General features: G+C 43.3%; 1 protein-coding gene across 2 annotated transcripts in view; it reads left to right on the top strand.

Annotated features, from left to right (window-relative positions):
* Window positions 1-14,690, top strand: part of RPTOR (regulatory associated protein of MTOR complex 1) — a 297,707-nt gene that overhangs the window by 168,750 nt on the left and 114,267 nt on the right. For both annotated transcript variants that reach the window (XM_065415691.1, XM_065415690.1), the window contains exons 8-9: window positions 186-286; window positions 1,580-1,724. In XM_065415691.1, coding sequence (XP_065271763.1) covers window positions 186-286; window positions 1,580-1,724 — 246 coding nt within the window. The remainder of the gene's footprint in view (window positions 1-185; window positions 287-1,579; window positions 1,725-14,690) is intronic.

Below are 14,690 nucleotides of genomic sequence, written 5' to 3'. Positions count from 1 at the left end.
AAACAAGGAAATCGAGGCGGCGCTCGTGGAGGAACAAAGCAACTTCTCTTAATAAAATTAAAGCAACAGTACAGTGACACCTGTGGCCTTGGGCATGGCCTAAGTGCATGCATATATATATTTAAATTCATATTTATTTATTTATTTAAATAGTAACATACTTAATAAAAATGTCTCTTTTGTAGGATTCCTGGCAGACTGAATGACAGGAGAACGCCTCTGGGAGAGTTGAATTGGATCTTTACAGCAATCACAGACACCATTGCATGGAACGTCCTGCCACGAGGTAGGGCTGTCTGGCAGTTAACAGTCCACGTTTTCACCAGGAACAAGTGCTGGTTGCTCAGAGTAGAGGGGTAGGGAAGTTAGATAAGGGGGTTAATAAAACAAGGAAGAAGAGAGAGTCTGATGATGAAAGAGGTGGAGAAAACATGGGCTGAGGTGAGACACCAGAAGAAAGAGTCCATGCCTGGGAAAGGGAAAAACAACAGAAAGGCAGAAAGTATTCATTTTCTAAGTGGAGAGAGGGAAGAGTGGGTGTAGAGCTGGGTGAATAATTGATTTTCATTTGCTGGCCATTCTGAAAAATTGGGGAATAAATTCAGTCCTGGTCAAACTGAATTAGAAAATGCCAAAAAAAAAAAAGGCGAATGAAAAAAGTCAGTTTTGGGTCAAAGAAAATGTATAATTCAACCTGAAATGTTTTGTTTCTGGGCATTTGTAAAGGGCTAGATTCACTTTAACTTAGGTCTCTCACCTCCCAGGCAAGGGCCCTAACCACCAAGGTATAGGGTATTCTGAGGGGGTGTCTCTGCATCTCTCTTGTTGAAACTATTGTGCTTTGCATAAAATACTTAAATGGTCATTGGGCCAAAGAAAGAGTATGAGATTGACTCTGTAGCCTCGTGGTTAGGGCACACTCCTGGGATGAGGAGACCTGGCTTCAAATCCCTGCTCCAGTGAATATTTATACTAAGTGGATTAGCTTCAACAGGAGAGATTGAGAGAGACCTGGTGGTGGCTAGCGCACTCAATTGGGGTAGGGCCTGAGTTCATGACCTTGCCCCAGAACTGGAATTCAAACCTGGGTCTTCCACATCCCAGGTGAATCCTTTAACCACTGGGCCAAAAGTTATAAGGTGGGCTCTCCCGCCATCACCTCCCATTCCTTTGTTTTGTGAATCTAGCCTGAAATTTTTTTTTTCTGGCTGAAACTATTCAGCGAATTCATTTCAAATTCACAAATAGTTTTGGTCAACCAAAACTGCATTTTTCAGTGAAGAAACTAGTCAAAAAACTTTGTCCAGCTCTAAGTGTGACTTCTCAGTAGAGATGTTATTGTCACACTTGTCAGGCAAACTCAGTGCCCATTAATCCTTCTGTGGGTGTAAAGTGACAGCAAAACTATTTCTGGAGGTCTTGGGCTTTTGCTTTTCTAGGTTTTTGTTTTTGTTTTGTTGGAGGAAAGTATTCATTGATCAGCTCTCTTGTGCGTGTGTGTGTGTGTATCTGCTGGTACAAAATGCTTCTTACAGATCACTGAAGGTACCTGTGTCACACACACATTATCTCTCTGCAGATCTCTTCCAGAAGCTCTTCAGGCAGGATCTGCTGGTGGCTAGCTTATTTCGTAACTTCCTGTTAGCAGAAAGGATTATGAGGTCTTACAACTGTACCCCTGTCAGCAGCCCACGTCTACCTCCAACCTATATGCATGCAATGTGGTAAGTCGCTGCTAGCAGGGTACCTCTTGCTTTAAAGGCTTTGTACAGATGCCTTGGGGAGATTTCAAGAGCTGCTGTCATACAAGGTTACCACCACCTGAATCTGTGCAGCATTTTCCTGATTAAATCAGTGGATCAGAAATGGAAGCGCATGTGGCAACTTAATACCTATCTCCAAATGTATTGCTTCCCTGTGTGTACGGTACCCCATTCATATAATTCTGATATAATTCCCTGATACAAAAGCTCCACTTCAGCTAAGTAACATTTCAGCCCAAATAGAGAAACAATGGAGCATCAGCTACCTTTCTGTTTTGCTGGCATAAAGCTGTGATTGTAATGGGGAGAACTGGGATAGTTGGGGCTAAGGCAAGAATTCTTTTAACTTTCACAATAGAAAGTAAAAGGAGGTGGGGTTTGTTACAGAGTTCATTTCCTGGCACTCTGCTTCTTTTTAGATGATTAATGGAAATGCAAATGACTCACATTATGGAAAGCCTTTTAAATGCATTCCTGACTAATAAACAAATGCTGAGTGAATACAAAGGCCCTCCTTATAATTCTTAGTCCTGTCTAATTAAGGCTAGAATTGTACAAAACTTAGCTTGACCCCATCAGGTTACACTTAGCCAACACAATTTCTGTAAGAGAAAATGATGCCTCTGTAATCTCCGAAAAGTTAATAAAGTAATTGCTACATGTAATTGAATAGGCTTAATTTACTTGGATAGTCAGAAAGCTTTTGATAAAGTCCCTCCATCAGACTACAGGGGAAAACAAAGTTTGAGTAGGGTCATGGAAAAACTGGTTGAGGTGGCAGAAGTCATATTACATGTCTTTTCTTAAGACTGGAGAGAAGTTAATAGTTTAATATTGGGATCATTGTTAAATACATTCATTAATCATTTGGAGGAAGTAGAAGACAGTGATTAGAAGTTTACTGATAACAAAAAATTGCTTTAATTAATAAAAAAACATGGAAGGACTAGGAAAAATGCACATTGGCACCTATAGCCAAAGATGCTCATATGTGCTTTTAAATTGGAGGAACTTTTGAGGAAAAAGATTTGTCATGTACATAGCACAATGAAGTTGGCTTGTCAGTGTGGTGTAAAAGCAAACAGGTTGTTTGTATGCACAAAAGGGATAGAACACGTAGCATACGAAACAATGAGTGAGCGCTCATGTATGACTGTATGCAATAGTTGCCTCACCTGAAAGGTAAGGCAGAGCCTGGAAACCTCCTGAGAAGGACAATGCATATATGGCTACAGGTTTTGCAGGATTTTTATATGGGCCGAGATATACAAACAAATCTTTCTAGATACTTATACCATGCTCATTATCAGCTATCTGAGCTCCTTCTGGCTTCTTGCTGGAGCCCTTCTGTGAGGCAATGTGGCCTAGTGGATAGAGCGCTGGACTGGAACTCAGGAGATCTACGTTCTATTTCTGGCTCTTCCACTGGCCTACTGGATGACCATGGGCAAGTCACACTTTCTGTGCCTCCGTTTCCCCATCTGTAAAATGGGGATAATGATATTGACCTTTGTAAAGTGCTTTGAGATCTGTGGATGAAAAGTGCTAAATAAGAGCTGCTATTATTGTTTTCATTTTTACTTAGTATTTAGCAAAAGCAGAGCTTGCTTAGGAAACCATTCATCAGGTCCGCTTCTACTGACTCCCAGATGGTGGCAACCCAGGAAGGGAGAAATGAACAGGCAGCTCCTTGAGGCATATTTTCAATACTCTTCCAAAAAGGTAGTATTTAAAATAAAATTCAGGTCAGGGGAGACTCTTTCTTATTTGTCAGAAGAGGCCCAGCAACATAACAGTTTGAGAAACTCTAGTTTAATGTCTAGTTAAAGATTTTATTAAAAAAAGAACCCTGTGCCCATGTATAGCACCTTTTATCCTCCGCTCTCTTGGCACATCACAGACTTTAAGCCTTACAGCCCACCCGTAAACTAGGGAAGGTCCAGCGGCTCAGCGAAGTGACTGACTTCATCACACAGCACATCAGCTGCAGGGCATGGACGAAAGGAACACGATCCTGACTCCCGGTCACGTGCTGTAACTCACTAGATAGTCAAGTCTCCCTAGGCCTCACACAGAGCTGTATTCTGAAGCCTTTCATCTTTTTTTCTTTTTTTTTTATTAAAGCAGATCATTGCAGCCGTTGGAAATTTAATCCAGAAAATGTGGTGGAGGAAAGAACCAGAACTTACATTGCTGGGTGATAGAGATGACAGAAAGCAAATGTGCACTGCTGAGTACACTGGTTGTCATTCTGCTGTGAGCTTCTCACAGATTTTTGCACCTGGCAGATCAGAATTTGAATGCTTATGAATGTGGGTACTGGCTGTGCTGTCATCCATAGCGATTTGATCTGCACGAGGCCAACAAGAAACCCCTAGGATCTGCTATAATATGTAAATGGATGATGAGCTCAGACACTTAGTCCTACAACCCATCAATCTGTGTTCCTCAAGGACCTAACTTAAAGGTTTTCTGCTTCCCCCAGCCCTCAGTACTAGTTATTTTGCTTGTTATGTTGGTTGTCACGGGAGTGTTGTGATGGGGCCTTTCTGCTATTCCCACACATCCATGCTGAGGCAAGCAGATATTGTGTGTCTCTACCCCCTTACACATGATTTCATAGTTTAAAGCCTTCATGGTATTGTGCTGGTTAGCTTCCCCACCTATTTCAGAGTAGTTCAGATCCTTCCTCGAGATGCTGATCTCCCCACCTAATCTGCATCCTTCCACACCCAGAAATTATGGGTGATTGGCCCACTCCCTCCTCGCCATAGACACCGCTTGTGCTGCATTTTGTTGTATACCCAGTCACTGGATAAAGATGGAATCCATGCCAAACTCTGTTCATCCCACTACTTAGCTGGCTGCGGAAGCAATAGTTTTACCATATGCCTTCACTGCTTAGAAAACTGTCTGTTAAAACTTACATTGTTATAATACTGCCAGCTCTACTGAAGTGCATTATAATTTACCTTGCATTTCAGATGTGAAGAAACATGATGAAACAATCTAATTGGGGAAGTATGAAATAGCAATTATATGTAAAACACAATCAAATTTTCTTCTGTTTGTTAGTAGTGCATAGGGAGATACAGGATACACAAGCAAGCTGTAAAAAGGAGTCTGCTTTGGCACTGCATGAGTAATATTGAGTCACAGATACTTTCTTCCCTTTCTCCACACCCTCTCCTCTCCTTGTATACTCGCTGAGATCATTAGGATGTTCTCTGGGGCTGTCTTCCATACAGAAAACATAAGTAATTTTAGTGATTCACTGATTATAGTAAAATATACTGAATGGATTCTGAACTTTGCACATGCTGTTCGCTCCTCCCTGCTTTCTGGGAAACACTGGTCAATTGTACAGTAAAGATGCCCTGCACCACACCTTGCGACTCTGTTTCTGTTACTGGAAACATCCTCACTGTCAGTGTAAGAGTGGAAAGAACAGAAAACATCTCCTGCTTCTTGTAATTCCTTCAGGTTCCCGGTTTTAACACAAATGGGCTACAAAAACCAGAGTTCGGTGCTCAAGTTTCCCCCTTTTCTCTTTCCAATTAGCGTTATAGAGCTGGGTCCAGTGCCTTGTTGTTTCTGCTGCAGTTACATCACTGATAGAAAACCACAAAGCAGTTGACAAAATATCATGACGGTGTCCTGCTCAGCTACAAGTGCACCGCAGGACTGTGCATATGCTGTGAAATGTTCGTCCACTTGACTTGAGCATCACTTGATCTCATGAATAATTATGGCTGTTCCTTTTTAGAAGTTAAACGTAGACCATTTTGCCCTCTATTTTAGTGTATATCTTTGTCTGTGCTTCTGCCTGATGGTATTCTCTAGACCATGCTCACTTTTCACATCATTTGAGGATCCTGAATAGATTAACCCTTTTCTGGAAATAGTCCCCAGGCTGCCAATGGCATTAGAAGTGTCTACAGATAAGAGTGTTTCTCTCTTCTGTCTTGGTCATCTGGAAGTAAATTCTCTGTGACCAGTTAAATCAGCTCTCTTAATTTATTCTCTAGACCAGTGCTCTCTAACTTCTACATCACTTCTTCTACCCAGGAGATTGGGCTATAGGACAAGCCTTGTTTTCTGAGGCCAGTTTTTGTCCACTGGTCAACCAATATTAGGATGCACCCAATAGGGCACTGAACTTGATAGTCAAGAAACCTGGCTTCTGCCCCCATCTCTGCCACTGACCACTGTGTGGCCCTTAATGTGTGACTTAACTTCTCTGTGCCTCTATTACCACTCTCTTGTCTACTTAAACTGTAAGCTCTTCAGGGCAGGGACTTTCTCTTACTGTTTGTACAATGCCAAGCGCAATGGGACACTGATCTTGCGTGAGTCCTGTTGGCACTACTGTGGTACAAGTAATAGTAATATTCATTGAGGGACTGTCCAATTCAAAGCCTAGATGTATTTGTCTGTGGTGTATGAAGGGGGAAGAAACATTTTTGTCCTGTCTACACGTGGGTCTCCATGTCCATGGATTGTAGTTTATACATTGTGATCACCAGTAGAAAATTGTAATGATGGTAACTAAGTAAATTGACAGACTTTTCCTAATATGTAATGTAGGCCATGTATTAAAAACAAGGCACCTTTATTATGCTGTGGCAGAGATGTGTTTATAATAATAATAGAAATATTGCTACAGTAAATATACCAAGTATGAAATTCTAGCTGAAAAGAAAACCATAATGTAACATCCCAATAACAGGTGAGGAGGGAGATTCTTGAGTCTTTGGACATTGTGGGAAGTATTGCAAAAAAGGTGCAAGTCTGCAATTTTCTTCACTGGTGGATTTAAAAAGGGCTCTTCTTTTAGAAACATAGAAAAGTCTTAACATCTCAGCAAGAGCAAAATGACTGAAAGATTTAGGGGAGCATTTGGCTACTCTGTGTTAACCTTTTATAGGCTTGGGTGGGTTCTTGTTTCAGTCAGAAACATGAGGATTTTGGTCTCCACCTCATCGTTAGAGTCTCTAGTACCTATCAGAAAGGCACCCACCTAGTTTGATCAGGAAAGGTCCAGAGTTGCTATAGTAGAGCATGGGTTAAGGTCAGGATTGAGATTCATTGACTGACAAGAGGAAAGTTGCCCATTTCTGCCTCTAACTAGCACTATCAGACCCTCGTTTTCATGAGCATTGAAATACTTACCAAAGATTTTATAGCTCTAAATGTTTTTTAAAATACATAGGTCTGAGTGCTTCCCTCTTGCCTTCCCTAGAGCAGGCTCCGTGTGTCTGCAGGATCACTGTGGAGCTGCTGGCTTCAGACTGATACTTGAAAAATCAGTCAAATGGGACATGGGGATAGCTCAGTGGTTTGAGCATTGGCCTGCTAAACCCAGGGTTATGAGTTCAATCTTTGAGGGGGCCATTTAGGGAGTTGGGGATTGGTCCTGCTTTGAGCAGGGGGTTGGACTAAATGACCACCTGAGGTCCCTTCCAACCCTGATATTCTGTGATTCTATGATTCTATGCTACTGAGTTGTAGCTGCAAGAAAACCAAACATGGGAATAACATGTTCAACGTAGTTGGTACAGACTGAAATGTTTCAGTGTCAGAAATGTAGAATTCAATCAAGTATATTTGTGTTAGTCCCCAGAGCACAGATGGCTGAAACTCAGATGCCTTTAGCAGCTCCCCAGAAAATCATCAACTTTGTTTCCAAAATGAAGGAGCCCAGTGCTTTTTTTTTTCCTGTGGTGGAATGCAGTCTAATACCAGCTGTTTCCACACAGAGAGAACACAAGCATAAGAGACATCAGTAATTCTTTACCAAAAATGAGATGTGAGGATTAAAAGCATCAGGGACACTGACTCAGCCCAGAAAATTAAAGTTAAATATAATAAGTTCTGCCTTCATGATCTGCAAACTACTGCAGTACATGTGGGCGAAGAAATACTGAGGGTGGGTCTCTGTAACTGTTTTATTTATGTTGATAAAGTATTACTGTGAGCTTCCAACATGGAACATTTTATCTCACATAATAAAATGGTCTTTAAGCAAAGCTAGATGCTCTGTGCTTTCCATTCCCCGCTTAACAGCCCAAACTTTGGAGCACCTCAGAAAACACAAACTAAAGGCAGTTGGAAGAGATCAGGATAAATTATTTAAAAGGTTATAATACATTTCTAAACAAAATTAAAGTTAAAATACATGAGCACTTCCCTCAAGGGAGGGGAGAGTTAATAACAGAATCCAGGGAGTCCTTTCTTGTTTATTTTTTGATGTAGAGTCATGCTGTTTTCCTCAAAGAGAAGACTAAGGGGGGATATGATAGAGGTATATAAAATCATGAGTGATGTGGAAAAAGTGAATAAGGAAAAGTTATTTACTTGTTCCCATCATATAAGAACTAGGAGCCACCAAATGAAATTAATGGGCAGCAGGTTTAAAACAAATAAAAGGAAGTTCTTCTTCACATAGCGCACAGTCAACCTGTGGAACTCTTTGCCTAAGGAGATTGTGAAGGCTAGGACTATAACAGGGTTTAAAAGAGAACTAGATAAATTCATGGAGGTTAAGTCCATTAATGGCTATTAGCCAGGATGGGTAAGGAAGGGTGTCCCTAGCCTCTGTTTGTCAGAAGGTGGAGATGGATGTCAGGAGAGAGATCACTTGATCATTGCCTGTTAGGTTCACTCCCTCTGGGGCACCTGGCATTGGCCACCGTCGGTAGACAGGATACTGGGCTGACCCAGTATGGCCATTCTTATGTTCTTATGTTAATTTCTGCATTCCTTCAAAGTAATAGCTTTATTTTGTATTTCCAATGAGGGTGCCTTGTTGGACTGATTGATCAGTAAAGATGGCGGTGTTATGTACGGTTGGATTGCTTTCCTTGTAGACTCCTTCCCTAGGCATGCCCCACTCCATTGCCAGTTTCATAAAAGCAAATGCTCTTTCCTGTTGGGCATAGTTTTCAACTGAGTGAACTGAGCCGAATGTCAGACTAGTGAGAAACTGAAAAATATATGTTTCCCAAATTCACTGGAAGAGGGACAAGACTGGGGTATGTCCTCTAAATATTTGAAGCTGTGGCATCTTTCTGCCTCTCTAAAGATTATTGAAAACCAGCAACTTTAATGACCCCAACTTCTTTAATTAGGTTGCACCACAGCAGATCATGGGAAGTGATACTGTAAATTAACCTAGTCCCATTCCTACCCACTTCCTTGAAGTATGGCTCTATTCTGAGGAGAAGGGCTGTAGACAAACATAAAGATAAATATGTTCCCTCCCTGCAGAGTTTACTGTCTAAGAAACATTTGAATGTGAGATTCATTTGGAGTGCACAATGCAGGCCCACAAAAATAGTGGCTGGGTTGAGCTACAGCTGAAAATCGTGGTCCAAAAATGTAAAATGGGCTTCTCAGTTTTACTAAAAACTTGCTTGTTTCCTGTAGTGGGGCTGACGACTCACCGCTGCGGCGCCTTCTGCTGGTCATCTCGGGAATTAGCTCTTTCAGCTCAGGAGCGCCTTCTTCCGGCCAGTGTCCCACTTGCCGCTGGCTCTTGTGTCCCTCCTGGACCCCGGTGCCCCTTTACATTGGGTGCTGCCCCCTGGCAATACCCCCACAGATCTGGGCCTCCCCTCCCCGGGGAACCACCAACCCCTATCCTCACCTCTCCTCAGTCTACGGCAGGGGTCGGCAACCTTTCAGAAGTGGTGTGCCAAGTCTTCATTTATTCACTCTAATTTAAGGTTTCGCATGCCAGTAATACATTTTAACGTTTTTAGAAGGTCTCTTTCTAAGAGTCTATAATATACAACTTAACTATTGTTGTATGTAAAGTAAATAAGGTTTTTAAAATGTTTAAGAAGCTTCATTTAAAATTAAATTAAAATGCAGAGCTCCCCGAACCGGTGGCCAGGACCCAGGCAGTGTGAGTGCCACTGAGAATCAGCTCGCGTGCCGCCTTCGGCACACGTGCCATAGGTTGCCTACCCCTGGTCTATGGTCACTGCCGGTCATCACCTAGCCCCCGTTCCCGGGGGCAGACTGCAGTGTAAGTGCCGCTCATCACCGGCAAGGGGGGTTTGGACCTGCTGTCTCTGCCTACTTTGGGGCTGTCCCCTGCAACCCCAGTACCTATTCAGCATTACACTAGGCCTGGGGGGTTTCCAGTCCGGAGCTCTCCAGCCCAGCTCCACCTCAGGTACGCTGGTATGCTCCCCAGCAGCCAGGCCCGTCTCCCTCCACAACTAGAGGAGACTGTCTGCTCCTGGCCTACTGCCCTCTTATAAGGGCCAGCTGAGCCCTGATTGGGGTGCAGGGCCGGCTTTAGAAAGAGCGGGGCCCGATTCCTGGGGGTGGGGCTTGCAGCAAGGCCCGCCCCCAGGAATCGAGCCGCGCTCCGGATGGGGTCGCTGGGCTTGGGTCCGGCCCGGTGCCGCTCGGTGGCCGGAGCCGCGCCGCGGGGGCCGGGCCGGGGGGCCGGACCCGAGCCATGCTGCGGGGGCCGGGCCGGACCTGAGCCGGAACCAGGCCCGGACTGGGCCGTGCCTCCCCGGAGCCCTTCTCGCGCCCCCCGCCACCCCAGCTTACCTGGTGCTGCCTGCCCGCCCCTGCTTCTTTTCAGACTTCCCGCGAACCTCTGATTCGCGGGAAGCAGGGGCGGGGGAGGAGCAGGGGGCGGAGCGTTCAGGGGAGGGGAGGAGGGGGAAGTGAGCTGGGGGAGGGGTGGAGAGCTGTGGCGCGGGGCCCTCTTAGCACAGGGCCCAATTCAGCCGAATCGGCTGAATCAGCCTAAAGCCGGCCCTGTTGGGGCGTGGCCACAGCTGAGCCTGCTTCCCCAATCAGCCTGGGGACTGCTTGCTCCCAGCCACAGCCCTCTCCTGGGCTGTTTTAAGCCCTTTAAGGCCGGAGCGGGTGACCACCCCACTACATTTCCTTGAGTGAAATGTAGGAGTACATGCCACACTTAGCATTTTTGCAGCTGAATGGGCATTAAAATAGGAGAATATTGTATCCCAAAGGAGTTGATTCACTTCTCAAATCTAACCAATTAACTATCTAATGGGTTTGAAAAACCTAACATCCCTTCCTGCTCAGTACCCACCTAGTTCTTGTGTTGAACGTTGCTATGATCTTTATCAATGTGGACATGGGAACTAACTCCTACCAGCAATTACAAAGGCCATCAGTCATTTAATTCTCTCAGGTCTGTTTTAACTTAAACTATAAGAGTAAATCAGGCAGATGCCCAACTGCACAGTCTTCATGGTATATAGTAAAGAGCAGGTGACTTGCCTCTGCTAAGAGGCATTATATCAACTTACCTCATTCACAGAATAAGTAGGGGCAACAGAGTGTAAAAACATGAAATCTAATTAAAAATATGTTCAGGTAGAATAATGCATAGATGTGGTAATGCCCAACTGTTTTAGGAGACCACCCTGCAGCTATTGCATCATAGCTTCAGCACATTTGAAAACAAGAATAGATATCTGGATAGTGAGGAAATGCAATAAAAGGGGAAAAAAGCATAATACTGAGCTCTTATTCAACCATTTTTGTTCCTAACACAGTGAAAACTAATCTTCAAAAGCACTTTGTAAACGGAAATCCCCGTAAGAAGCCTAGGAAGGAAGGAAGTGTTATCCTGGGTTGGCTCTCGTGAATCACTTCTAGAAGGGAATGGACCCCATCCCTGTCCCCCTGCTGCTCTCCAATTTATTTCCTGTTTGTGTGCTGAGGTGTAAGATTAGTTAACATAAGAACATAAGAAAGGCCGTACCGGGTCAGACCAAAGGTCCATCTAGCCCAGTATCCTGTCTACCGACAGTGGCCAATGCCAGGTGCCCCAGAGGGAGTGGACCAACAGGCAATGATCAAGTGATCTCTCTCCTGCCATCCATCTCCATCCTCTGACAAACAGAGGCTAGGAACACCATTCCTTACCCATTTTGGCTAATAGCCATTAATGGACTTAACCACCATGAATTTATCCAGTTCTCTTTTAAATGCTGTTATAGTCCTAGCCTTCACAACCTCCTCAGGTAAGGAGTTCCACAAGTTGACTGTGCGCTGCGTGAAGAAGAACTTCCTTGTATTTGTTTTAAACCTGCTGCCTTTTAATTTCATTTGATGACCCCTACTTCTTGTATTATGGGAATAAGTAAATAACTTTTCCTTATCCACTTTCTCCACATCACTCATGATTTTATATACCTCAATCATATCCCCCCTTAGTCTCCTCTTTTCCAAGCTGAAGAGTCCTAGCCTCTTTAATCTCTCCTCATATGGGACCCGTTCCAAACCCCTAATCATTTTAGTTGCCCTTTTCTGAACCTTTTCTAGTGCCAGTATATCTTTTTTTAGATGAGGAGACCACATCTGTACGCAGTATTCGAGATGTGGGCGTACCATCGATTTATATAAGGGCAATAATATATTCTCAGACTTATTCTCTATCCCCTTTTTAATGATCCCTAACATCCTGTTTGCTTTTTTGACCGCCTCTGCTCACTGCGCGGACATCTTCAGAGAACTATCCACGATGACACCAAGATCTTTTTCCTGACTTGTTGTAGCTAAATTAACCCCCATCATATTGTATGTATAGTTGGGGTTATTTTTTTTCCAATGTGCATTACTTTACATTTATCCACATTAAATTTCATTTGCCATTTTGTTGCCCAATCACTTAGTTTTGTGAGATCTTTTTGAAGTTCATCACAGTCTGCTTTGGTCTTAACTATCTTGAGCAGTTTAGTATCATCTGCAAACTTTGCCACCTCACTGTTTACCCCTTTCTCCAGATCATTTATAAATAAGTTGAATAGGATCAGTCCGAGGACTGACCCTTGGGGAACACCACTAGTTACCTCTCTCCATTCTGAGAATTTACCATTATTTCCTACCCTTTGTTCCCGGTCTTTTAACCAGTTCTCAATCCATGAAAGGACCTTCCCTTTTATCCCATGACAACTTAATTTACTTAAGAGCCTTTGGTGAGGGACCTTGTCAAAGGCTTTCTGGAAATCTAAGTACACTATGTCCACTGGATCCCCCCTTGTCCACAGTTTGTTGACCCCTTCAAAGAACTCTAATAGATTAGTAAGACACGATTTCCCTTTACAGAAACCATGTTGACTATTGCTCAACAGTTTGTTTTTCTATGTGTCGGACAATTTTATTCTTAACTATTGTTTCGACTAATTTGCCCGGTACCGACGTTAGACTTACCGGTCTGTAATTGCCGGGATCACCTCTAGAGCCCTTTTTAAATATTGGCATTACATTAGCTAACTTCCAGTCATTGGGTACAGAAGCCAATTTAAAGGACAGGTTACAAACCTTAGTTAATAGTTCTGCAACTTCACATTTGAGTTCTTTCAGAACCCTTGGGTGAATGCCATCTGGTCCCGGTGACTTGTTAATGTTAAGTTTCTCAATTAATTCCAAAACCTCCTCTAGTGACACTTCAGTCTGAGACAGTTCCTCAGATTTGTCACCTACAAAAGCCGGCTCTGGTTTGGGAATCTCCCTAACATCCTCAGCCGTGAAGACTGAAGCAAAGAATCCATTTAGTTTCTCCGCAATGACTTTATCGTCTTTAAGCGCTCCTTTTGTATCTTGATCATCAAGGGGCCCCACTGGTTGTTTAGCAGGCTTCCTGCTTCTGATATACTTAAAAAAACATTTTGTTATTTCCTTTGGAGTTTTTGGCTAGCCGTTCTTCAAACTCCTCTTTGGTTTTCCTTATTACATTCTTGCACTTAATTTGGCAGCGTTTATGCTCCATTCTATTTGCCTCAGAGAGTGTATCTAAAAATTCAGATTGCCTGCCTTCGCTTTCCCTCCTGGTAATCTGAAAACTTCAGTCATTATCTCTTCTCCTTAATGGTCTTTATTTTCCCCCGTGTAGAACCTAAATCTCTCTGGTTTCCCCACCCACATTTAATCGCCCATGTCCTTTTATCGTTCTTTTTCTGGACTTCCCCAATGCCCTTTTAGTGAAGTATGTTTTTACCTACACAGTGGGTTCATTCTCTAAACAAAGACACAAGTAAAAGATTAGAAAATAACTTGCTGGTGTCTTTTTGGCAATTGGAAGTAATACAGTGCTGGCTTCGGTCCGAACAGTATTGTTTGTATTTTTTGAAAGTTTCAGCAAAGACACTGTTCTTGGGAGGGGGTGAGTGTGTTGTAAGTAGTTGGATTGTGTGCGTCCATGAAGCAATTCACGTTAATCGGTAGCTCTCTAGGCTGCGAAAGGCAGTCATATTGAAATTTGGTATTGGCGATTTCACTTTTCAGGAAGATTGAATATTGGCTGATGTGGCTGCATTGATTTTTAATGATCTGTTTTTAGAAGTCTAAAAAGAGATTTGGCTTTAATCTGCTGAAATCTCTTTTCAAATGCCGTATAGTTCTTCCTGATAACATGTTTAAAACTCTCAAGATCTGACCCTGCAGGGCTGCTCTGGACAAATTTTATAGAGGTATTAGTGCTCCTTACCTGAAATGACTTTGAGGCGCTCAGTATATAAGGCCTGGTCTACACTTAAAATTCAGATCAACTTGGCTATGGTGCTCAAAGGTGTGAAAAATTCATACTCCCCGAACACCGTAGTTAAACTGATCTTAGACAAGGATGGGTCGTCGGATGAATTCTCCCATCGACTAGCTACTGCTGCTTGGCGAGGTGGATTACCTACATTGACAGAAATCCCTGTAGGAAGCATTTACCCTACAGTGCTATAGGGCACAGCTGCTGTACCCTAGCTGTGCCACTGTAGGGCCTGTAGTTTAGACATGCCCTTTGGGCTGTGCCTCTGCGGAATGATGACCTACGCAGTAGCCTTTATAAGCAGCACATTTCAGACAGTTGTGCTTCTCCTCCCCTGACCCTTTTCATCCTCATCTAGTAAACCCGAGTTTAATAGTTCATCTCAA

This window comes from Emys orbicularis, chromosome 13 (genome assembly GCF_028017835.1).
Source record: "Emys orbicularis isolate rEmyOrb1 chromosome 13, rEmyOrb1.hap1, whole genome shotgun sequence".
NCBI lineage: Eukaryota > Metazoa > Chordata > Testudines > Emydidae > Emys > Emys orbicularis.
Note: the sequence above shows the minus strand (reverse complement) of the source record. Positions and strands in the feature narration are given on the sequence as shown.